Source organism: Mercenaria mercenaria, chromosome 1, assembly GCF_021730395.1.
Source record: "Mercenaria mercenaria strain notata chromosome 1, MADL_Memer_1, whole genome shotgun sequence".
NCBI classification, from domain to species: domain Eukaryota; kingdom Metazoa; phylum Mollusca; class Bivalvia; order Venerida; family Veneridae; genus Mercenaria; species Mercenaria mercenaria.
In genome coordinates, this window is record NC_069361.1 from 35136742 (window position 1) to 35164396 (window position 27655).

The 27655-nt window shown below is 35.9% G+C and overlaps 1 protein-coding gene across 2 annotated transcripts; it reads right to left on the minus strand.

Moving 5' to 3' along the window:
• Positions 1 to 4817: 4817 nt before the first annotated feature.
• Positions 4818 to 26866, minus strand: LOC123542433 (carcinoembryonic antigen-related cell adhesion molecule 5-like). Of its 2 annotated transcripts, none has more exons than XM_053544091.1 (5): positions 26756 to 26866; positions 12408 to 12665; positions 8360 to 8635; positions 6104 to 6388; positions 4818 to 5203 (listed from the first exon to the last, which is right to left on the minus strand). In XM_053544091.1, exons 1-5 carry the CDS (start codon positions 26790 to 26792, stop codon positions 4833 to 4835), a joined length of 1227 nt encoding a protein of 408 aa, XP_053400066.1. In that variant the 5' UTR covers positions 26793 to 26866; the 3' UTR covers positions 4818 to 4832. The 2 variants fall into 2 exon arrangements, with proteins under 2 accessions (XP_053400066.1, XP_053400063.1); XM_053544088.1 differs by having other exon boundaries at positions 26579 to 26806.
• Between the last annotated feature and the right edge of the window lie 789 nt (positions 26867 to 27655).

Here is a 27655-nt window from a genome sequence, read left to right on the forward strand (position 1 = left end):
ACCGCACGTGACCCGTTTCGAATCTGACCTAGATATCATCAAGATGAACATTCATGACCAATTTTCATAAGATCCATGAAAAATATGGCCTTTAGAGAGGTCACAAGGTTTTTCTATTATTTAGACCTACTGACTAGTTTTTGACGGCAGTGACCCAGTTTCGAACTGACCTAGATATCATCAAGATGAACATTCAGACCAACTTTCATACAGATCCCATGAAAAATATGGCCTTAGAGAGGTCCAATGTTTCTATTATTGATCTACTGACCTAGTTTTTAAGGCAAAGGTTTTCAAACTTGACCTAGATATCATCAAGGTGAACATTCTGACCAATTTTCATGAAGATCTCATGAAATATATGGCCTCTAGAGAGGTCACATGGTTTTTCTATTTTTAGACCTACTGACCTAGTTTTTGACAGCACGTGACCCAGTTTCGAATCTGACCTAGATATCATCAAGATGAACATTCAGACCAGTTTTCATACAGATCCCATGAAAAATATGGTCTTTAGAGAGGTCACAAGGTTTTTCTATTATTTGACCTACTGACCTAGTTTTTGATGGCATGTGACCCAGTTTCGAACCTGACCTAGATATCATCAAGGTGAAAATTCTGACCAACTTTCATGAAGATCTTGTGAAATATATGGCCTCTAGAGAGGTCACAAGGTTTTTCTTTTTTTAGACCTACTGACCTAGTTTTTGATGGCACGTGACCCAGTTTCGAACATGACCTAGATATCATCAAGATGAACATTCTGACCAACTTTCATAAAGATCCCACAAAAAATGTGACCTCTAGAGTGGTCCCAAGCAAAAGTTTACGGACGGACGGACGTTCCTACATATGGATACTTATGTGGCTTCTCTTTTGTTCTCTCTATTGTTCTTTTAGCCACGTAAGAGAACTAGAATGTGTCTGTAGGACACAGGGTGTGCCCCCCACTGGTACATTTGTCATAAATGAGGGCCAATAATTCAAACTTTTGCAGTCTTAATGGGGTATAGCCTCAACAATCATTTTTTGAAAAGGATTCATTATTCTAGGCCCTTTACATTTTGAGTTATGAGCATCACAAACAAAAAATCCACTAATTTGGTTATTTCACGGGCCATAACTCTGTAATAAAAGCTAAGATTCCCAAGAGAAATGCCAAGTGTGCAAGTTCACATCACGATAAAGACTCCAGCAAGGTTTCCTGAATTTACATCTGATACTTTTTGAGCTAGGCACATAATTAGGTGAAAAGGTGCATTTTTTTACTATTTCAGGGGCCATAACTTTAAAAACAGGGGGTGGAGCCAGCCAAAAAATTAGAGGTGTACAAGTTTATATCATGATAAAGACTTATGCACGTTTTCAACCATTTATATTAAAAACTTTTTGAGCTAGGTGCATCACAAGGTGAAAATGTGTATTTTTGACTATTTCAGGGGCCATAACTCTAACAAGAGGGCCAAGATGGCCCTAGGTCGCTCACCTGAAAAACACACCATAACACAACATAACAGTGTAAACATGTTTGACCTAGTGATTTCATGGAAAAAAATATTCTGACCAATCATCATTAAAATTGAAGCAAAAATCTTGCGTATAAGTAAGTATTTTCTGTGATTTGACCTAGTGACCTAGGTTTTGACCCCAGATGACCCATATTCAAACTTAAACTAGATTTCATCAAGGCTATCATTCTGACCAAATTTCATGAAGATCAATTGAAAAATACAGCCTCTATCGCATACACAAGGTTTTTCTTTGATTTGACCTAGTGACCTACTTTTTGACCCAAGATAACCCATATTCAAATTTGACCTAGATTTCATCAAGGCAATCATTCTGACTTAATTTCAGGAAGATCAGTTGAAACATATAGCCTCTATTGCATACACAAAGTTTTTCTTTGATTTGACCTAGTGACCTAATTTTTGATCCCAGATGACCCATTTTCGAACTTGACCTAGATTTAAACAATGCAATTATTCTGACCAAATTTCATGAAGATCAATTGAAAAATACAGCCTCTATCGCATATACAAGCTTTTTCTTTGATTTGACCTAGTGACCTAGTTTTTGACCCCAGATGACCCATATTCGAACTTGAACTAGATTTCATCAAGGCAATCATTCTAACCAAAATTCATGAAGATTAATTGAAAAATACAGCCACTATCACATACACAAGGTTTTTCTTTGATTTGACCTAGTGACCTAGTTTTTGACCCCAGATGACCCATTTTCGAAATCGGCCTAGAATTCACCAAGGCAATCATTCTGACCAAAATTCATGAAGATTAATTGAAAAGTACAGCCTCTATTGCATACACAAGGTTTTTCTTTGATTTGACCTAGTGACCTACTTTTTGATCCCAGATGACCCATTTTCGATCTCGGCCTAGATTTCATCAAGGTAATCATTCTGGCCAAAATTCATCAAGATCAACTGAAAAATACAGCCTCTATCGCATACACAAGGTTTTCTTTGATTTGACCTAGTGACCTAGTTTTTGACCCCAGATGACCCATTTTCGAACTCGGCCTAGATTTCATCAAGGGAATCATTCTGAACTCTTTTGATCAAATAATGTTTGGAATTACTCTTAGCCTGAACCTATTCAAATAGTACTCAAAGTATTGCAACTTAAGGTAATTCTGCAAGTTTGATAAACCGGAAGTGAAAGCGTAACGTCATTTATCCGGAAAAGAATAAAGTCTGGATTCGGCGTACGGAAATGAAAATCAGTTTATAAAATAATGGCAACCTGTGAGTAAATTTATTACAATGGCACTGTTACTATTTGTCTAAAGTTAAAATATGATATTAAAACATCTGGCACGTTTGATAATTCAAAATAATGTCTTAAAATAAGCTTGAAATGTGCGGGTCACTTTAATCACGGTCAAATATCTCAAAAATAAACACATGGACCTATACATTTTATTTCACCAAAATGTAGGTCAAATGGTTATTTACGACTGTGAGAAGTTTCATTAAAATCTACATTGTAGAAAAAGTTCTATTCACGAAAAAGTTATGAAAACTGTGATTTTCCCATAGACTCCCATTATGAAAAATTGCGTGAGATCCAATTTTTTCAAGTCGGTCTAGCAAAAAATCAAGCACACGACCCTATCTTTTTTATTTGCTGAATTTTCTAAGTATAGTTCGAAGTTTTGAAAAATCAGAGTATTATCAAATTCTACATTGTAGAAAAATGTTCGATCTAAACGTGCAGAACTACCTTAACATAACATCAATGAATGTGATCAAAGACGAAATTCTAAACAAAAACTTTTTTGTTTGTCATTTAAATCTGTCAGGGTATTTTCGTATTCCCTGAAAGGATTATTATGAAAATTATAAAGAAACAAAACTTGTTTTATTTGTTTTTTTCTTAAGGTATTAGATCACTAATAGAGAACCTCCTTTTAGAAGAGTATTCAGTTCCTACCACAAACCTACTTTTACTGCAATTCTTAGGGGGAGGGCGTAGGTTCAAGCCCTACTGGGACCTTATTTTCCTTTTTTCTAGTAAGTTTTTACTTCTTTCAGGACTTATTATTGATTTCTTGTACAAAAATGGAAAAAGATTAATCTTATAAGCGATTTCTTGGTGTTCAAAGTGAATTTACTACTTAAACAGAAGGCGTAGAGTTACATATCTTTAAAAATATTGAGCTACACGCCGTAAAAGTTCTCTATTTTGCTTTTACTCTTAGATTATATATTGTGGAAGAAATTTAGGTAGGTTTTACGTCTGCCCTAAGTTTATTTTTAAATGGAGTAAGCAAAATTCAAAACAGAAACACAGCATTCGACCTTATTTCAGTGTTGAAGTATGAATTCTGTCTCTTTAAATCCGTTTACTTGAGGCACCATAGAAAAAATTGATATTGACATTTTTATTTTGTGTTTTATAATTGTTTACCAATAGTTTGATGTTTATTTTATTAAAATTAATGGTAAAATGAGTTCTCTGCACACGTTTTGGATAGTGACTATCACCCTGAAATTTGTCTCTACTTGAGCTTGAGGAGATACCATAAGTTATACAAAATTTATATAAAAAAACGGCACGGTAAAAGTTGTTTAAAAATTGCAAAATAGTGCAAAACACGGTTACCTTTCAGAATATACCAAGCAAAGGCCATTTTGTAAACATTCCTATTAGCGATCTAATACCTTAATTAACTGCACACTAGAAAAATCAATTTTTCCAATATTTTCAACTGGTATCAAACATGCCAACATTGAGATATGTTTACTTATCAATTAGAAAAATCCTACTTAAATGCAAAATAAGTTTAACAACTTTCTTACATTTGGCACATTTATGCAATGAGGCTAGACATCTTTTTCCACATATGAGCCGCGCCATGAGAAAACAAACATCTGGTCAGGATCCATGCTGTTCGCTAAGGGTTTCTCTAATTCCAATAGGCTTTGAAAGCGAACAGCGGATGCTCAGGCTGGTCTGGATCCATGATGGTCGCAAACGCACTATGTTGGTTTTCTCATGGCGCGGCTCATATTTACATCATAAGAAAAGACAACCTACGATTTCACTGGCCAGTAAGATGTGCTTTTACACTAAAGTAGCCTTTCAAACATTGATACTTTTTAACACTGGCAAATCAATTCTTGAATATGATTTTCCTTGATAAACACATACCCCCGCAATCGATATCTATAGGTGAAAACTAGTCGTGTAAATCCCACTATTACTTCGTATAACTGGCCAGATTTTATTGCATGGGCTTGTGTTTGAGTTGGCGACCTAGTAAAAGGACACATCAAATACACATGGCGGATATCAGCCACCTTTAAATTATAGTTTGTAGAAATTAAACGTTACATGTCTGTTAAATATTTTTAAAGAGCGATACATACCTTCTGGGAAAATTGTTACGTCAGTAGAAATATTTCCAACTATATTTTTAATGTAAACAGTGTGTTTTGTAAAATGTTTCTCCAAAACCTCATTTAAATTCAGGATTATCTCTTGTCCACCTATCTTAACAGGAATTTCGTGAAATTTTACTTCAACTTCTGGTGCTGCAAATACACTTTTTATCGGGGCCCACTGATGATCAATGTACGCTTGTGCTTCGGGATACGAATACAAGGTTAATGAAATATTAAGCGAACTCCCTTTCGATACATTGTAGCTTGGCTTCGAACTGACAAGTACTGGCTTATCTGGAAAAAAAATAAAGGCTTCATTACTTTACTTTTTGTAACAAGCAGATGAGAACTACATTTTGTAACAAATCTGTTCAAACAAAAAAAAGTATCATTAATTAACCATTTTTGTAATGAATCGACGAGTATATTGGCAAATCTTGAAAATCATTAAGGTTTTATTTATTCACCTTTTTTTGTAACGAACTGACGAGCACTAACAAATCTAAAAAATAAGAATATGTTTCATTTCTTTACCTGTTTTGTAAATTATTCAAATTAAAGAAAGACAAATTTTTCTTGCATATCAGACAGGATATTCCCGTGTTATTATCAGTTCTTGAAAAACTCGTCTCGGGTAACTGTTCTGAGGTAACTCGACAGAGCTACAGTTTCCCTCGAGCCAGATATTTCCGATCGCACCTTCAACCAGTCAAAGATTCTTATGATATTTAGCCCCCTGACGTATTATTATAATTGTAGACGTTTTCATTTGCGTATACGTTCTACTTCGAGACCAAATATTCAATTTTATGTGTCCGCTTGCAATATGCGGTTTAAACACATATCATCAAAATCAACTAACACTTCTATTTGTTTGTATCTTATACGATTGTTCTGTAGATAAATGTTGTGTGATGTGCACTGACTAATATTTGAGTCTTCGAGACAGTTGTATGTACGTTTAATACTGTTATTAGTCACGCGGTGTCAAAGTTCAACACATCGCACTTTTAACCAAATATAAACGTACTTCCATAAAACAGTACAAAGAAAACATATCATTGCATTCACCATGTAATAACTCACCATCAATTCTCAGGAAACATTAATGCAATGCGGGAGTTGTTTTCAAAGCCGATCAAGACAAATTCATAAGGTTTAAGGAATTGCATGTTATTTACAAAAGACCTTTACCTTCGACCTCTATTTGAGTCGTTTTGTTTCGTGTTTTGTTTTTTGTTTCGTAGTGTATAATCCCATTGTCTACGAAGCATTCGTACTTCCCGGTGTCCTGATAATCTTTATCTTTAAGGTTTAAGGTAGCAGTGTCCCCCGATACTGTTACGTCATGCCTTTTAACAAGGACATCCTCAACTTTTTGCTGTATCTTACTGAAGGTGTAATCATTCGGGACGCCGGTAGCTCTACATATCAACGTATTTTCATTTTTCTTCCAGCTTAAAGTAACATCCGGGGCATCTGCAGATAACAAAATGAAACTAAAAACAGAAACAAACTATATTCCGTTAGTCCTTTAAAAACTTGACAAAGAACAGCAATGTTTAAGGACGGTACCTTTTTACGTGACGATGTACGTATTGCGATATATAGTTACAGTACTAATGTTCCGCAAATTAAACTCATTAAATCGTGTAGAAGGCTTCGATAAAACGGATAATAAGAAATTGTTATGTAGCGTATAAGATATGTACATTTAGTACACAAGTAAGAGTAAAGTTCAGCATATTTTTTATCATTATATTTCAGTAACGAAATAAGAATGAAAAGATTAACACATTTCACCGATCAGATGCTTCTCGTGGTTAGTTCCTGCGATTCTTGGGGAAAAAAGTTTAATTACGCGATTTGATAACATGCGGATCAGAAAAGGTGGCAATTCGCCAAAATCACAGTTGTTGTCGATCACGCCGCAATACCATTCTTTTTACAACCATTATTGCATGAAAGGCTCTAATTAATTACTATGGATAATTTATTCCGCATAAGGACAATATGAGACGTGTAACTTCAAGCGTTATGCCATTATTAAATTCAATTACAGTCAATGCATTTTTTTTTATTTTTATCGCAAGTACTTTGAAATAAAGTCATAACTTTACCTGAAGGAAATAGTTCAGGAAATCGCAAGTACTTGAAAAATTTAGTTATACGAATTAGATGCTTCCCCAGTCAAAGAAAATAGCCCATGTTATCACAAGTACTTTGAAATAAAGTCATAACAATTAAATTCTTCACCTGAAGGAAATAGTTCATGTATGCCCTTTTCTCGTTATTCCGAGCCCCTAAGCCGGTTTATCAGTGCTGGTCAGTAGAAGATTTAAGTTTCAAAAGAGTTTTTGCTATAGTTTGGTACTCCAACATCTAAACTTATAAAATCCCCATGAAGAAAAATTCTAAGGATTTTTGTAAATGAATAATCTAGGTTTTCACATGATGACCCTAACCCTCTGAAACAGCCAAATTCTTTCTCGTTAAAACCGAGACTTGCAATAATTTGTACTAGCTCTGAAACATTAAGGCTTTTTTGAAAAAGTTCTTTGTTAAAATTAAGAACAGATATATTATTGTGTTAGCGGACAAAAAAGTTTTAAAATAAGTGCTTTCTGTTTTCTGTAAGAAGGTTATATATTACCCCAATGATTTTAGATAAGCAAATTTTGTGCCAAAATTTTCTGTTGCGTATATTTCTATTTTAATGCAAGTAATTCTATTTTCTTTTTACTTTTGCTTATCTGTCATATGATTTTTTACAACATACATAAAATTTAGAAACAGGAAATACCTGCAAGTGCAAATTTTCCAAAGGCTCGGTTCAATGAGAAGGCTCGGAATTACGAGAAAGAGGCATAAATAACTTGGAAGAGTTTCAAATTTTTCTAATTGAGAATTTGGATTTTCTACGGTCAGATGAAGAGACCTAACTAATGTGATCTAAAAACCTGGAAACTGGTCGTGTTACTCCTGTGACAATCATATTGGACGGTTATTCTAACTGATCTTTTTCTTAATTTCCACAGAGGTGCCAAACTATAAAGGCATATTGTAAGACTGTTCTCAAGTATGCACTACATATTCTGTTAAGTGTATGACTGTTATTTTAAAAGCAATCTCGTTAATCCAAACATTCTGGAAACAGGAACGGTTATGTTCGGAACATGCTGGCCAATGTGCGCTTTATTTCATAGAAGTGTTAGAATTTTAATATAACTGAAATGAGTAAAATATGATTTATGCTTTATAATCAAAGTCTGTTACATTTTGATCTGCAGCAGCTGGCTTGCAGTTTCTGATCACAAAATGATGACTGGCCAAAGTCAGTGGTGTATTCTTAGACTAGTTCTCAAAATCCGATTAAATATTTACAGACTCCATTTTCAGTTTATCAAATTCTGCCAAACTACAAGAAAAACATAAAAACAGACAACTTACATTGAACTTTAATCTGGACTGAAGAGCTAGCTTTTGATCCAGTTTTTACATTCGACGCTGTACACGTATAGCTGCTGCTGTTGTCCCGTAGAATTTGTCTATTTGTAGGAAACAATGCTGTTGTATATGAAACATTTTTTTCATTCCGTGTCCATGTAAAATCACACTTTGGGTTGCAATTTAGCGCCTTGCAGGTGAGATTCCTTTTATCCGACAGTTCACCTTCAACCACCGTTATAGAAGATCCTGCTGCCACTGTCACCTTGTCTGGTCCATCTTAAAAGTAAACTTACTAAATGAAATCTTGGCATGGAGGGTGAAAATCGTTTAATGAAACTTTTCCAAATATACATCAAATATATTTATAGTAAATACTGTCAAATATAAAATAAGATAGATCTACTATAGGGGCCTAGATCTATATGAGCCGTGCCATGGGAAAACCAACATAGTGGGTGTGCGACCAGCATGGATCCAGACCAGCCTGCGCATCCGCGCAGTCTGGTCAGGCTCCATGCTGCTCGCTAACAGTTTCTCCAATTCCAATAGGCTTTAAAAGCGAACAGCATGGAGCCTGACCAGACTGCGCGGATGCGCAGGCTGGTCTGGATCCATGCTGGTCGCACACCCACTATGTTGGTTTTCCCATGGCACGGCTCATATATATATTCTGTAAGAACATGGTTTATACTTCACAACAAACAAGCAGAAAACAAAGTCCGTATCATTTATTTTATGAAATAGATCTAATATATTCAAAACTGTAATTTGTCATCGAATAAATCACGGAGTCTCACATGAGAAGGAATTACATCACTAGCTCACAGCCCGAATGATGTAATTATACACATCTGAACGACATACAATGATTTTATTCAAAAGCAAATCACTAAATGAGATATTTAATTTCGATTCTAACACGTTACCAAGGATTTTTAAAGTGCATCCTTGACGACATACATTAAATATTTGCCTATTTTCATTTTCAGCGCGCCGCTACGCCGTTTGACGCTATGACGTTATAAATGTGAAGTCAGGAAAACGAACTGTTTTGTAATAACACACAATTTTCATTTTTCAGCCTTCATGAGTCGGGTCGCGTTAGGAAACTGAGCCAAATCATGTAAACACCTAATTGTAGCATCAAACTGTTGTTTTGACATTTTCCGGGGTCTTTTTACAGCAGAGGAAACGGGTGTTAATAGAAATTAACGCGCCCACGTGCTGTTTAAACACTTTTTATATGCGCGTTCCGTGGCAAAGCGTTTACGTATTATAGCCATAAAGCGGATAATTCAAAAGGAAATGACGTCAACGTGATAAAACAACGCAGACATTTCCGCACATTTCATAGAAATCTAATGACGTTTCGGGACAATTTATCCACTAATTAGTTTTTGAACGTTTTATACTAGAATTATACGTTGATACCCTCGCCTAGCAAGCTCAGGCACAAACCAACATGGGTCATCTCTGTAAATTGGATCATCTGTGTTTTAAAGAAGGTCAGCGGGTCAAATCTGTGAAAACATTGCTAGCACAAGTATAGATACATATGGGAATTATCATTTCGAAGCTCATGTACTAAATTAAATTAAATTACAGTTAAACTTGTCTATAAAGACCACCTTTGGGAGAACGAAACTGTGGCCTTAAATGGGAGGCGGTCTTTATTTACAGGTTAAAATGCACTGTAAATGTTAAAATGGAAAACAAAACATGTGGTCTTTAAAGCCAGGTGGTCTCTGTTCAGAGGTGGTCTTTAACACAGGTTTGACTGTACATGTAAATGATTGATGACTTTTAAATGAGTTTGCTAGTATAAAATCACCGAGAAAAGATATTTCCTCATAAAAATGTATTCTTTAATGTATTTTTGATGGTTATCACCAGAAAACGGAAGTGTCAAGTAGTAGACTCTCTGAAACCTTAAGAATAAGACGGTTAGTGAATTTGTCGTCTGCACTGTTTACAAACATGACAAATAGCAAGGGATAGATTCACCGCTTGCTTGTAGACAAGTTATATATCAGAAAATGAAACTTGTTACCAGAACAGATCAGACCAGATATTTATTCAAGTCGTATGCACATACAACATATTAACATTTCTAATACAAAGCAAGAATTAAATTATTATGATTAATTACAACATTATATGGCAGGTCAGTATGGTTTTCTGTACAAGACCTGACATTCGGCGTTGAATCATCAGAGACAGTTCGACGAGGAAGTGTGTCTTAATTGATCATAAAATTAAAATGGTCCAAAATGATATATACCATCACGCTGACCAACAGTATTTTGCCACCATACCTGCACCATGAAATAGTGTCACTTGTTTATATGTGAGAGACATATTAGAATGGAAATGATATATAATAGAACCATGTTTTAATATATTAAACAATGGACCTCCTAAAGAAGAATTTACTGGGAGAAAAATTCTATAAGACGTTGTATTTCGTTCTAATCCTATTCACAGAACTGTAATATGTGTTTCTTTTATAAGACCTTAAACAAATACCCATTGAAGACTTCACTTTAATTTAACTTGAATAATATATAATATTCCGCAGTGAGTTAATATCTCATGCGTAAAATCTTTTATTTCTTTTATTTTTGTGCTTGTGATATGTTCCGCTGTTTAATAGGGGATGAAAATCCCCGAGACGGTAACGTCCGTATATAGATATTCGTCTTTGCTGTTTGCATATACTGAGGCAATTTTTTCGATGTTTTCCGGTTCCGGTTTATGTAAAATCCGCTGACTGGTTGTCTTTATGAACATCCGAGCACCCCGAATCAGTCATAGAAACTCGTAAACCGCGCTAACATGATTATTTTACTTCTTTTTCGTAATGAAAACTGTACATGCAACTGAAAAACACTTTTAAAACAGTAAGGAAGGGTAAAGACCGTCAAGTTTCTGCGTGGAGTGCAAACAAACAAAATAAAATTCTAAAAGCTAGTGCGAGAACGCTGAATGACGTCACCGGCATGGCTTCCGTAAATTTTGCAAAGTATGATATTCGCTGTAAGAGGTATGATGACACTAAATGTAAACTACAGTTTAGAGCAAAGTTTCACTTTCTTGAGCGTTGAATATTTCTTTCTAAGCGGATATATAAAAGATAAATCCCCAATACTAGGCGGTGCCTTAATTCATATTATCACATGCACAACTGTGCTATTTCGGTTTTCTGATTATATTTTTCATATCTCCCGTTGTGTGATATGATACTTTCACATTGATCTAAAGACTGCAACGATCAATTTTGATAAAGCGCCTACACATGTATCTTAGGATTAAATTATTTTTCTAGTGTTCATGCATGCGTGAACCTTGTGAGTTTTATGATTTGCTGTCGCCGCCAAACTTCTCGAAAACATATTTTTATCAACTATGATCATCGAATGGGAAATGATCCCAGCAAGAAAATGAGTGCTCATTTCACGGTTCGTTTAGAAATAAATAAAAGTTATCGCCCTTTCTCCGAATGTTACTCCTGTCGGTTTCGGCATTGGCGTCATGCATAAATACGCCTTGTATTTGATGAAATCGTTTTCTTAAATTTTATTTAGTATTATGTTATGGTTAACTGATAACTTTATGTGTAGACTGATATATTCTCAATCTTATTTTCATTTATTTATTTACGTAATCATTATATAAATACGGTGTTACTTTAACTACAATGTACATTTTACATTTCACATTTTCCGCTAATGTTCTGTCCAAAATGAAAATTGGGTACGTCAGTAATGATAACAATAAGCAATGTTTGTCTCAAACCATCCCAACTCTAGCAGATGCATCATGTTATTCTATTTCATGCTGGTGCCTTTTTTTCTGCCTTATTTCGTCATGTCAAAATTAAATTAGCATATATGCTTGTCTCCCAAAACATTACAAATTCTTTAGAGCGGGCCATTTCATATCCCTAAAGATTTACGAAATCATGTTATTACAAAACCATTTTATAACAGATGATAGATACATGTAGTGAGAAAACGACGAACCATATTGCAAAGATGTATGTACTTACAGAAAACATCAAACGTTTTCGTAACCGACTTTGTGTCATTATCTCCAGTGTCTCTGACTGTGCATTTAAATTCCTCATTTTTGTAAGATCGATTGACTGGGATGTCTAGAATCATTGTCTTGTTGGGGGATGTCAACTCACTTGTCCAGGTATATTCACACGTGGAATTATCGCATTTAGCCGTACACGTCAACTTTATGCGAGTGCCTTCCTTAACAGGCCCATTACTTGTGATGCTTGGACTAGAAGTCACTTTAGCTGAAAATATATAAAGTTTGATATTTAACATTAGTTTAGATACTTCTAATTATAACTTCTTTGAACCATTTCGGAGAGAGATGGGTGTATTTTTCACACTGTACACATTTAATCCCGTAATCCCGTTTACGAGGTATTTTTACCAAGACATAGGTCCTTGACCTATTTGTACTAAACTAGGAAACGGACAGAGGCTGTTTTATCAAATTTAAATCTTTCTTTGATAATCACTACAAGACTACACATGAAGTCGCGAAAACGTGTGACAAATCGTTCAATCAATAATCTGAACATGAAACTCTTAATAATCTTACCTTGTCCATCGTAAAAAATGAATTACATATGAAAGGTAAAGCGAAATATGGCATTTTGTCCAATTTTCATGTGCTTTCTGGTATTCGTAGGTCAGTTTAGCAAAATAATGAAAATTGCGCACTCACGTCATCAAGGTCAAGAAATAGTCAATCTATTTAATTTGAGCATGTTAGTAATATCAGTAACATTGATTCCACAACTGTTGAAAGGATTTCAATTTTAATGCCATTGTTACTAAACAAAATAGTATGTCCGCAACTGCGTTTTCGTGATCTATGAACATAGTCGTATATTTTGCAGATAGTCTTAAAACATTGCGCATCATTTTTCACAGTTTTTTTAGAGCACGCACTTTTGAAAATCTTACAATTTTATTGTAAAAACGGATATTTTTGTCGTTTTCAGAGGGTGTTTTAACAGGAGAGTAAACATGCGTTAACAGAGAGATTCCCGCGCACACGTGCTATAAACGCACCTTATTGAATACGCGCATTCCGCGGCAAAATTAAAAAAAACAACAACACATTACGACCCTATATAAACGTATAGTTAAAACAGAAAAAGACATCAACGTGAGACTCCCGTGAATTTCATGAATATTTAGTAACGTTGATAGACATAATATTATTATAACACTTTACACGTTTTATGCTAGGATAGCGTTAACGCGTGTTTCTTTCGCGTTATAGCACCCGCAGAATCACTCGAGATATTGGTTCCCTCGTCCTACCAGGCTCGGGCACCAACTAATCTAAAGGAATTCTGCAGATGTTATAACATAAAACAACTGTTATCCCTACATTTATACATATCAAAGTACATTAAAGGATATGTCATAGAATAGCACTTTCGAAAATGTCATGTCTACGGGATATAAGTTAAAGAACATAGCTGCGTATCGGTAGCTGACTCTATAATGGAAAAAGAAAACTAAGGATTGCATTTTCAGTAAAATGACTGAAAAAAGGTCTTCTTAAATCTTACTGCTAATTCTCGCGAACTGGCCCTCCTTATCGATCCGAAAGCCACTCTATATATGGCCATTCTATATATAAAAAGTGTTCTATATATTTAAGGAGAGCCTGAGTGACTGAATTTATCCTTCTGACATTGGTTTATGAAGTCCCTTGTTCTACGGAGATAACTAGAATAATCTTCGTGTTTAAAATCGAAATAAACAAATCCTTTCCAGCTATAAGATGATTATCATGACCAACCGCCTACCTACTTTATGTTATGGACATAAAATATTAGAATTATTTCCCCAAATCCTGAAAATTTACCCCTCTGACAATCATAAAGTCTAAAATGTTTAACTAATAGGTTCTTGTCCTGCTCAGCTGTTCGTAGTATTAACACGTTTTGTAAATCAAATGAACTCAAGGCGTCAAGGGAAGATACCGCGTGCATTTGTTCCCCCCCCCCCCTCCCCCCCCCCCCCCCCCCCCCCCCCCCCCCCCACCCCCACCCAACACCACCACTCTCCCAGCGGTTACCACAAATCTCTGAATACTAGGGCGGGGTTTTCTTTAAGTTTCGTAGAGAGAGGGCTAAACCACCTAACTAGGTCATGCACTTCGGCATCATTCCCTAAAGCGGAATTGTCCGGATAGATTTGTGTGGACTAATTTTCTTACTTAAAGTACATATTATACCGTTCATTTTCCGAAAAGGTTAGCTTAGCGAGAAGTCTAACGTACCAATCTTACGAATCATGGAATGCAAGGAGAGATTATTTATTTAGAACGATTTGCTTAACCTTTACCTTGCTGAATTTAAAGAGAGATCTAGACGAACGATCCTGGAGTTGTTTGTACGAATCTCTGGTTACAAGGGAAGATGCAACGCGCACTTTCCTAGATTGTCTTGTTTAAACAGGGACGGTTAGGCTAATAGTCTAGAGCCGTGTGTCCGAATCTCTGGCTACAAAACAAAGCTGCATCGATCATTGGTTCCTAAGCGCTTTACTTAAAGAAAGAGGTCTTGACTGAGAGGCTTCGTGATCTTTTTTTTTAGAGCGGTTTTCTTACCATCGATGTCGAGACTACCAATTTTTCGTGTGCACAAATCTCTGGCTACAAGGAAAGATGCAGCATGAATTGGCCAAATTTCTGTTGATTAAACGGGAGAAAGAGGACTATTCTCCTAATTGTGGAATCGTGTGTAACATCTCTTACTACAAGAAAAGATGCAACGTGCATTTTTTCCCTAATCTGTTCGCCCAGACTACCAGTCTTAAGGTAGGTCGTGTGTTCGAATTTCCGGGTGCAAACTCGCAGTTTATTCATATCACGATGGTCATTCAATCCGACCATTAAGTTAACCTAAATTTGTATATGTTTTATGGCTTAAATTTGCGACAAATTGCCAAACCGAACACAATTTAAGAAATTACATTTTGATATGAGACTGTATGATTTTTCTCCAAAGAATAACAATCATATTTATAAGGTAATTAATTTTTCATTAACATATATATATATGTGCAATTTAAAGGCTCATATAATGCCTTTGTTTTAAATGTGGCTGCCATATTTTCCGTCATGAATACAAAACTACTAATAAGTTGTTAAATCCTATTTTCGATAACTATTTTCTTTATTTGTTAAAGGTTTGAATACTGATGAATATAGAAAGTTTATTTGAACTTTATTGGTTTGGTTACCTCCCTTTAAGGCTCTAACTATAAATCATAAAATAAGCCGCGCCATGAGAAAACCAACATAGTGGCTTTGCGACCACCATGGATCCAGACCAGCCTGCGCATCCATACTGTTCGCTTTCAAAGCCTATAGCAATTAGAGAAACAGTTAGCGAACAGCATGGATCCTGACCAGACTGCGCGGATGCGCAGGCTGGTCTGGATCTATGCTAGTCGCAAAGCCACAATGTTGGTTTTCCCATGGTATGGCTCAAATGTTCACGTACAGTATTAAAATTAGCACATTTCTTACCATGTTATCGTGCAAATCATCTTTTGGGGCAGCCTTTTCATTGGTTTTTAACATAAAATTTAAAGCCTTATGGAACTTTAAGCATTAGGACAATTTAAATTATCGGCCGAAACATTCTTCAAGATATTCAAATGCGAACGTCATAAATACGAATTTTGCTTTTACTTTAAACAAATATAAAACTATTGATCTCCAATACTTAACATAATATACATACTTCATGATCGGATTTCATTTACTTCCGCCTGAGATTTAAACTGGCTTTTGTGACTAAATTGAAGTATTTACAGTTGGTACGGGCTATCTCAAAATATCGTTTTCCGCTCTACTTCCTCCTCGCTATATATACAGACCAACGAAATTATTGGGAAAACAAAACGTAAAAATAAATTGATACGCACGCGCAAACATTACATTGCGAAATTATACAGTGCAACTTCCTTAGAGCGAAAACTGAAATGTGTTTGTTGTAAAGAAGTTGTCACCCTTACGAGAATAATATCCTAGCAATATTATCTAATCTGTCTTTGTAGAGAGGTGCTTGCTCTTCGGAAAAAGGGTTTTGTTAACAGAAATTATACTGTACAGGTTAGTATGTGACAACACTACACTACCTACTCAGATTTTATGGCTAAAATTATGGTAACAAAAAACATAGCAATGACTGTTACATTGGTGACAAAGTTTTCTCTTACACCCCTGTTACCAGTATCAGCATTCTGTTTAGTCGCAAGTGTAGCAACAAATGGCAACGGTTAAAGTCTTACTGTAACACTGGTGACAACACAATCTACTTTGTTCATATCCTACCATCACCACGGTGGGGAAACCACGTGACTAACTTGGATAACGTGCACGCAAAAGTGCTAAAAATAGGCCCGCTTCAGGTATGTTTTTTCACTATAACTTTTTTGATCCGCAATTGTTTTAAACGAGATAACGTGCATAAACCCCGCAATAAAAAGCTCTTTCAGCGCATATATGTAACTTGATGAAACTCCCTCCCGTTTTTACGTAATCCTTGCCCAACCGATTCGAAAGATGCAAAATATTTTGGTAACGAACACGTCTGTTCACAAGTTACGCACCTAGCACAGATTCTGCAGAGAATTTTCGCTGGAATTTAGGTTTAAAATAAAGCTTGTCATTGTCCAAAGTCCTGTACCAAATATTTAACATGACTATTCAGGAATATTAAAGATATCGTAAGACAAAGGGTGCGGTAACGTACACGTTGCGGTTTTTCAGGGGGTGACGTACACGTCATTTTTCCCCAGAGGGTAACGTACACGTCAAAGACTATTTATCATGCATGTAGAACATCTGTCTTTAAATGACTGAACTGTAAACATTTTGATATTGTTAAAAAAGATGCAGATGCTGGGAATAGGCTGTTTTTCTTTCGGTAGGTTAGTATATACAGAAATGCTACAGTGAAAATGAGTAGCGTCGGTCCTCATCCAAGCTTGGAAATAATTACACATTTACTGCTCTTGTATATCTATACATAAATAGGTAAAATGATAAAATTTTGAAATTATTTTGCTCTAAATCCATCATATGCGCAACTGACCATGTATCTTTGAGTGAAAAAGTTGACAGTTGCTTACGGGGGATGGAAGCCTAGTACTTGTTCTTTCCAGTTACGATAGTTAGTTTAGTTGTCCGCACCATATGATTCTGACTTTGAAAAAGGACGTAAATCAAAGACAAACAAAAAGAAGTATTAAATACGCATATAGGTATCATTGTTGCACCGAGAGTAACAGCAGTAAAACTATTATCTATTTATAGCACGGAGAATGAATATATTTGCCAGGAGTGTGGAATGTCTTTTCGGAGAAAAAGTAATTTAAAGGCGCACGAGAAGAGACATAGTGGTGCGTGAACCTATCACTGTTATGGGAAGAACTTTTTCGACGACCCATTGTCTAAAAATAACAACAGAAAAAACTTGTTACTTCTCTTTTTGACATGTTTATATTTTGTATATCAGGTCAAATAAAAGTCAGTATAATAGATCTTATAGTCGCAGTGTAAATTTATTGTCCAAAAATTATTACGCTTCAATATGAATAATAAGATCGCACGTGTCGCCTGCTGGGGACGAATGCTAGAGTAGTACACATAAGAGAAGAAGAATGACCTCTACTAATGTGCGAAGTATCAAGTCAATCCTTTATATTGTTTTTACTTGGATTCCAGACAGGTTTCTTATACATACAGGGAGGTAATTAAAATTGGAGTCAGTAAGAGTTATGACTCCTTATCACTGCACTTTCTTTCACTGACCTGTATTAATGTGCAAAGTAGCAAATCAATCCTTCATAGTTTTTGGCTTGGGCTTCAGTCAAGCTTCTTGCTTTTCCTTTTCATGCATAAAGGGAGGTGATTCAAAAATGGGGTCAGCTGAAGTAAAGGTTCTTTGACACTGCACTTTGCTTCACTGACCTCTATCAATGTATCAAGTATCAAGACAATCCTTTGTATGGTTTTGACATTGGCTCCAGACAAGTTTTTTGATAGATAAAGGGAGGTTATTCAAAAATAAGGTGAGTTAGAGTTATGGTTCTTGGACACTGTACTTCCTTTCATTGGACCTCTATTTATTTATGTGCAAAGTATCAAGTCAATCCTTTATATAATTTCGACTTGGGCTTCAGACAAGCTTTCTATATAACGATAAGGGGAGGTTATTTAAAAATGTGACCATCACACTGCACTCTTCTGTCAATGTGTAAAGTATCGAGTCAATTCTTCTAATAGTTTTTGACTTGGGCTCTGGACAAGTCTTTTTTATAAGGATAAGGGGAGATAATTGAAAAATGGGACCACCTAGAGTTATGGTTCTTTGATACTGCACATTCTCTCACTGTGTTCGATCATTGTGTGAAGTAACAAATTAGCACCTTTATTACATCTTGAGTTATGCTCCGGACAAGAAGCTTGACGGACGCCAGCTGGTCGCCAGACGGACAGACGACGGAAAAGTGATCCCTATATGTCGCAGCTTCTTTGTAGTAGGCGACACAAAAACTGTCTAAGTCAACTGTACTTGTTTAAAAAAAAAACTCAGATTTTTTGCGACATTTTCTAACTTTTTTTTTGCGATCCAATATAGCTTAGTTTAGTTTAATAGTTAATTATAATCTCGTTACTGCTTAAACCTGTACAATAAATTATATAATAATGAAATCATTATCAAAATATATAAGGTATTTGATTTTGTGAATGAACAACCTAAACTTAACCGAGGCTGTTACTTTAAAGCTTTTGGATGTAATTAACGCATTTATAGATCTATATTATCAGAATATGTCAGCATTTATAATTTAATCAACCATGGAATGACTATGTCCTTAGATATGCGAAATTTAGGTCAATACTGATATGTTGTTTCAGTAAGGAGGTCTAAATGAATAACTAGCTGACCAACAAACTGTCACTAACCTACAGAAAGAATAACATATTACTCCCGCACGATAATTTTAACGACAACGTGTTTATATTATTGGTTGATTGTTATGGTCCCATGCATGATAGAACTAAAAAGTTTGTCAATGATACAAATAAGGTGCATGCTGTCATATTAAACAAAAAAAAATTTCTGTATTCTAACGTTTTAATGAAGAAAAATCATGGTTATCAAACATGCTATCGTTCTGAATTCATACTAATTCCAGCATCTTTTTAACAATATAAAAAATGTTTCAACGGGTCATCAAGAAGATTTGAACATATGGATTTGATTAAACCCTGCTGACAGACAGAACTACATGGTTTATTCCCAGAAACCTAATTAACTTTTGATATTTGGAAAAAAAAGTTAACAATTAAAATGGCAACTGCTAACAATGTCTACTTGTCAAAATAACATACACGTTTAGACAATAAAATTCCAACTGCTATTCATTTTCACTGTAGCATCTCTGTATATACTAACCTACCGAAAGAAAAACAGCCTATTCCCAGCATCTGCATTTTTTTAACAATATCAAAATGTTTACAGTTCAGTCATTTAAAGACAAAGATGTTCTACATGCATGATAAATAGTCTTTGACGTGTACGTTACCCTCTGGGGAAAAATGACGTGTACGTCACCCCCTGAAAAACCGCAACGTGTACGTTACCGCACCCTTTGTCTTACGATATCTTTAATATTCCTGAATAGTCATGTTAAATATTTGGTACAGGACTTTGGACAATGACAAGCTTTATTTTAAACCTAAATTCCAGCGAAAATTCTCTGCAGAATCTGTGCTAGGTGCGTAACTTGTGAACAGACGTGTTCGTTACCAAAATATTTTGCATCTTTCGAATCGGTTGGGCAATGATTACGTAAAAACGGGAGGGAGTTTCATCAAGTTACTATATGCGCTGAAAGAGCTTTTTATTGCGGGGTTTATGCACGTTATCTCGTTTAAAACAATTGCGGATCAAAAAAGTTATAGTAAAAAAACATACCTGAAGCGGGCCTATTTTTAGCACTTTTGCGTGCACGTTATCCAAGTTAGTCACGTGGTTTCCCCACCGTGTATTTGCACTAATGTGTCAATATCATTTATGATATTAAACTTTTCAGAGCTACTGTTTAATTTTACATGAGAATAAAAGGTGATTTGTCATGTGAATGGAATACAGTAGAACCCCTGTTGATGACATATCCAGCAAACACCTCTCTATAAAGGTACAAATGCTCTTCTTAATAGGTCATATGCCATGTTGCTTGTAATTAAACTCTTCACAACAAACATATCTGAATCTTTCCAGTGGTGTTCGGTCCAGAGGGTAGTATTGTTCGGTCTAAAGGCGACGCAAAAGCTCGGGCTATAGAGGTGCTCAGTATATGGAGGTTTCGCTGTTCAGTACAGAGGTAACAGTGTTCAATACACAGAGGTTCCACTTTTCAGTATCCAAAGGTCACAGTGTTTAGTTAACGGATGTTGCAGTGTTCAGTATACACAGGTTGCAGCGTTCAGTATACAGAGGTCACAGTGTTTAGTTAACGGATGTTGCAGTGTTCAGTATACACAGGTTGCAGCGTTCAGTATACAGAGGTCATAGTGTTTAGTTAACGGATGTTGCAGTGTTCAGTATACAGAGGTTGAGTTGTTCAATGTACAGAGGTCGCAATGTTCCGTATACAGAGATTGCAGAGTTCAGTAAACAGAGGTTGCAGAGTTCAGTATACGGAGGTTGCATTGTTCACTATACGGAGGTTACAGTGTTCCGTATACAGACAACCCAGTGTTTAGTATACAGATGTTGCAATGTTCAGTATACTGAGTTTGCAGTGCTCAGTTTACAGAAGTTGAAGTGTTCAGTATTCGGAGGCTGCAGTGTTCAGTATACTGAGGCTGAAAGTTCAATATAGAGGTTGAATTGTTCAATGTACGGAAGGTAAAATGTTCAGTGTACGGATAATGCAATGTTCAGTATACTGAGTTTGCAATGCTCAGTATACAAAAGTTGAAGTGTTCAGTATTCGGATGTTGCAGTGTTCAGTATACGGAGGCTGCAAAGTTCAATATAGAGGTTGAATTGTTCAATGTACGGAAGTTAAAATGTTCAGTATACGGATAATGCAATGTTCAGTAGACGGAAGTTGCAGTGTTCAGTATACGAAGACTCCACTGTTCAGTGTACGGAGGTTGCAGTGTTAAGCATACGGAGGTTGCAGTGTTTAGCATACGGAGGTTGCGGTGTTCCGTATTTGTAGGTTGAATTTTTCGATGTACGGATGTTACAATGTTTAGTTATACGGATGTTGAAGTGTTCAGTATCCTGAGATTGAAGTGTTCAGTATACGGAGGTTGAAGTGTTCAGTATTCGGAGGTTGAAGTGTTCAATATACGGATGTTGCAGTGTTTCACTGGGTAGATTCTGATATGCTTGTTGCGAAGAGGTTAATATCCGTAAAAATAAATTCTCACTTTATCTGTTGTTAGACTAGTTTGTATTCAAACTCATTATTTTATTCAAGGAAAATGGTTGATGAATATAAATCAGAAAAAAAAAATATTAAACAAACAAACGTGCCGGCCAGGTCTTATGAAGATAAGGCATAAAATGTGGCCTCTAAAGTTTTAACATGGGGTTTCTATGATTAGACCTTGTTTCATTCTTGTCACAAATTTCATAGAGACAGATGTGCTGACATGATTTTATGAAGATCAGATAGAAATCGTTGCTCTAGGTTTTCTTTGATTTAACCTAGTGACATAGTTTTTAATCTCAGTTATCTTTAAACTTGACCATGAGAAAGCCATTCTGACAAGGGGTAATGGTGAGCTGCAATATTTGCAAGGGTTTCCTACCATTTGAGCTGTGACCTAGTGTAAGACCTCGGGTTAACCAGTTACCTAGTGTTGGACATTCTGACAAACTTTTATAAGGACTAAGAAGGAAATGTTGTTTCCTGAGAGTTAACAGGGCGTTTACAGGACTTAATCTTTGTTTGTTTGTTTGTTTGTTTGTTTTGGGTTTAATCTACTCAACTACTTCAACATCTCGGATATACCAGCTTTTAATTTGGACTACACTTCATAGAGCAAAGATTTATAAATAATGATTAAATAGAAAATGTGGTATCTAGTGTTAAAGGTGGTTAATCAAATTTTGGTCAACTGATGGATATTTTTTTTCGAAAATTGACCAACTGATCATTTATACTTACTTGGATCACTGTGTACTAAACACATTACAGATTTTCACAGGAAGTATTTTTACTTGGTTGCTCAACCAAGACAGCGATAACTTAGCATAAGTATAAATTCAGTAAAGGAATGATAAGAACATAAGCTCTATTGTATAAAAGTTTTCAAAAGTTTGTCTTGACAAGTATATATGTTGTCAAAACTCAAAAGAAATACAAGTTTGCAAAATAATTATTACCTCCCTTTGTCTGGTTGTGCAACGAATATAAGTTGAACATAGAGGAATTCTGAAGCTACATGCTTTTTTTTTTTAATTTTGCCTTTTGTTTCTTGAAGTTGAAATATTCCAATATTTATCAAATGTAAATCTAGAAATTATACTGAAGTCAAAAGAAATAGTCAACTTTTTTGATAATTTTACAATATAATAAAGGGAGGTAATTATAACATTTAACTAGAAATGTGTCCATGGGACACAGATGCCCCCACTACATGACAAAGGGCACAAATATTTTCTTAGGTCAGGGGCCATAACTCCTACAATACTGAATGAATCGGGACGCGAAACCAAAGGTGCACAACTGCACATGCTGACCAACATTCCTTTAAACTTTGGTGACTCTAGGTCAAATACTTTTGGAGCTAAGCGCGACACAACATTAAAATGACCAATTTTTAACTAAGTCAGGGGCCATAACTCCTACATGACTGAATGAATCCGGACGCGAAATCCCAGGTGCACAACTGCACATGCTGACCAACATTCCTGTAAACTTTGGTGACTCTTGGTCAAATACTTTTGGAGCTACGCGCGACACAACATTAAAATGATCAATTTTTAACTAAGTCAGGGGCCATAACTCCTACACACCTGAATGAATCCGGACGCGAAACCCCAGGTGCACAACTGCACATGCTGACCAACTTTCCTGTAAACTTTGGTGACTCTATGTCAAATACTTTTGGAGCTACGCGCGACACAACATTAAAATGACCAATTTTTACTAAGTCAGGGGCCATAACTACTACACAACTGAATGAATCCGGACGCAAATCCCCAGGTGAACAACTACACATGCTGACCAACATTCCTGTAAAGTTTTGTGACTCTAGGTCAAATACTTTTGGAGCTAGGCGCGACACAACATTAAAATGACCAATTTTTACAAAGTCAGGGGCCATAACTCCTACATGACTGAATGAACCCGGACGCGAAATCCCAGGTGCACAACTACACATGCTGACCAACATTCCTGTAAGGTTTTGTGACTCTAGGTCAAATACTTTTGGAGCTAGGCGCGACACAACATTAAAATGACCAATTTTTACAAAGTCAGGGGCCATAACTCCTACACGACTGAATGAATCCGGACGCAAAACCCCAGATGCACAACTACACATGCTGACCAACATTCCTGTAAAGTTTTGTGACTCTAGGTCAAATACTTTTGGAGCTAGGCGCGACACAACATTCTCGGAAGGACGGACGGAAGGACGGACGGACGGGGAACGGCAAATCTATATCCCCCCCCCCCCCCTCCAAAAGTGGGGGCATAATAAAAATTAATAAAATATACATTTCCAACAGGAATCTGACCTTATGTAATTGGGTCTTTTTGTTCCTTACATAAATCTGGGACAGAATATATGAAAACTGAAATGTCATAAAATCTTGCTCAAATGTGATTGACCACCTTTAATAAGGTTTTTTTCTGTGATTTTACCAAGTGTCTTAGTTAGACCTCAGGTAACCCAGTTTTTAACTTAGACCTGGAATTCATAGAGAAGAACATTCTGACATTGTTTATGAAGTTCTAATGGAAAATGTGATCTCTACAGTGTTAACAAAGTTTGATCTAGTGACCTAGTTTTTAACCTCATGTGACCTAGTCTTAAGATTTATTTAGATTCTGATGTTAGCAGACCTAGTGAGTTTTTGGCCTCATATAACCAACTTTAAACTTGGCCTTAATTTTATAGAGACAAAGATTTACAGGAAGCGTATGAAGGTTAATTGGAATAAGTGGTCTCTCTGGAGCTAACCAGGCTTTTTCTATGAATTAACCTAGTGACCTAGTTTTTCATCTCATATAAAAAAAGTTATAAAATTAGTCTAGGTTTAAATCACCAAGTGACTCCAGATAACAGGTTAATAAACTCGTCGGAGATTTTATTGAGGGTATCATTCTCACTAAGGTTCATTAAGATTGGACTTAAATGGACATTGACTGTTAACCCTTGCCAAGCTGAACACGATTGATTCTGCATTTGCGACCAGTGCAGATCATGATCAGCCTGCACATCCGTGCAGTCTGATCATGATCTGCTCTGTTTGCCATTTAGTAACTTTGTGGTATGCACCCCTTTTAACAGTTAATGGTACCGTCCAACAGAAAGATGGACAAGTTTATTGTAAAAATTTAGCAGGGTAAGGGATAAACAGATAATTTGTTGACGACCGTAACAGCTCAACTTAAACAGCGTGTTCAGGTGAACTGAAATTAGAAATCTAAAAAAGGTAACGTGAACCCGTGGACCTATTTTTAGGTCTTAGTACATTTTCTGTTTGTTAATAAAAGATAAATTGAGATTCACCGCGTGAGGATATTTGGCCTGTTGTAGATTAACCTAGTCGCGACCTACTAGCGTTGTAAATTTTTCTTCCCGATATACCCGTTATTTATATAAGAAAGGTCATACTCATCCGAAAGCAAAAAGGTGACATAAGAAAAAAAAATGCACACGATATTGCTTTAAAGAGTGTTTATACTGACCAGACGCAGCAATCCATGACAATGACCAAAGTAACCTAGTGTAAACACACTTGCAATTGAAAATTTAGGTTGAATCAACAAATGCAACAATTATATAAAACCTATTTGTATTCAACTATTTTCCTTAAATATGGTGATAAATGGAGAGAGAACCATCAAATATCACATTCTCCGCATGAAGAGTTCATTATATTATCATTTCTAGAAATTTCTTGATAAGTGTACTGTTAAATCTAACATGGAATGATGACCACATTTAAACATTATATCGATTTATTTTAAAAGAATGTTCTTTAATGCATGACATGCATCATAATGGTAGCGTAGCTGAATCCATGGTCTGCCCTGCAGATGCAGGGCTCAACAGTTGACTTATATCCACATAATTAAGGATTAAAAACATAAGTTTACAACAGCGGGGGAAATAAAGAGACTCACAACAGGTGTACGCAATAACTATTTTACAGTAATTGTACCAATGTTGAGTGTAAATCCACATGCGCACGAGAAAGTGTATCTGGCACACGAGATATCGTGCCGTGTACACGACAGATTATTTCGCACACGACCTTATCACCGTAAGACTTTTTTTTACACACAAAGGAAGTGTACAAGTACAAAATGTGAAAGATAGAAAAACTCTGATAAACTCTAGGTTTTGTTCCTGTTTTATAAAATTGTATAAATAATGCGATGACGAGATAATAGTGTGTTCAATGTTCAGTACATTGCTACTTCCTCGACAGCCTAGTGGTAGGACGCGAACAGTACCAGTAGCTCAGTATTAGGAGGATAGATATAGGAGTGGTCAGGCGGGAGGTCAGGCTGGTGTCTGTATTTTGTGTCTGGACGGGGTATCATTTCACGTATCTACGATGTGATATTCCACTGAGACAGTACTATATAGTTAGATTTGCTGTTACAACAAGACGCCGCCGTTTATATGACTTAAAAATTGTTCTAAAGAAGCTAACCCCGAACATACAAATACGCACACAAACACACTTTGAACAAACATCTATGTAGGTATCCAGGGGCATCATTGTTCAAATGTAGTCACTACGGTCGCAGGTACCGTTTGGCTTGTATTCTAAATGTTAAAATAAAACAATTACATAAATTATTACACTTCTCTCTGTACAGTCACGACAATATATCTATTATCAGCGTATCTGATCACTCAAAAATGTCAAACAATATTTTTATTACTTACCCGAAACAAAGTTCCAATGACAAAGTATTGTACAAAGGTAAAATATCCACAAAATATTCATTGTTTATTTATTGACGGTAAACCACAAAATAAGCATTCAATAATGAATGTTGATTAATCCATCCAACATTTCGAAACACTTAAGATTGTTAAACCAGGAAGTAGAAACCACTATACCGTTTCTGTTGTGCGGAGTCTTCAGTCCAGTGAACATAAGTAAATGTATTAACTTAAACCGGCTCGTAAATTAATAATGATGTTCAAGTAGCTCTTGACAATGTTCAAAATATTTTGACAGATCTTATCTCCACTTATATCCTGAAATGTAAAGTCGCATCACTTGCTACATTTACTTATTGTCACATTTGTTTCCTGTGCGTCGTCCACATAATGTAAATATTTCCACACAGGTTGAATTAACACCGCTATTGGCACACTGGCTGCATAAGCACCACTTTTTCTCATAATAATAAATTGGTACAAAGGTTGTGTCAGCACCGCTTTTTCTCAAAGAATAATAAATTTGGGCATAGGGTTGTTTTAGCACCGCTTTTGCTCATAGAATAATAAACTTGTACATAGTTTACGTTAGCACCGTTGTTTTTTTTTTCCATAGAATAATAAACTGGCACAAAGGTTGCTTTAGCACCGCTTTTGCTCATAGAATAATAAACTTGTACATAGTATACGTTAGCACCGCTTTTTTCATAGAATAATAAAATGGCACATACGTTGCTGTAGCACCGCTTTTGCTCATAGAATAATAAACTGGCACATAGGTTGCTTTAGCACCGCTTTTTCTCATAGAATAGTTAACTTGCATATAGGTTGCTCTAGCAGCGCATTTTCTCATAGAATAATAAACTGGCACATATGTTGCTTCAGCACCGCTTTTTCTCAAAGAATAATAAACTTGAACATAGGGTTGTTTTAGCACCGCTTTTGCTCATAGAATAATAAACTGACACATATGTTGCTTTAGCACCGCTTTTCGTTATAGAAAAATAATCTGGCAAATAGGTATCTTCAGCATCGCTTTTCTCATAGAATATTAACTTGCACATAGGTTGCTTTAGC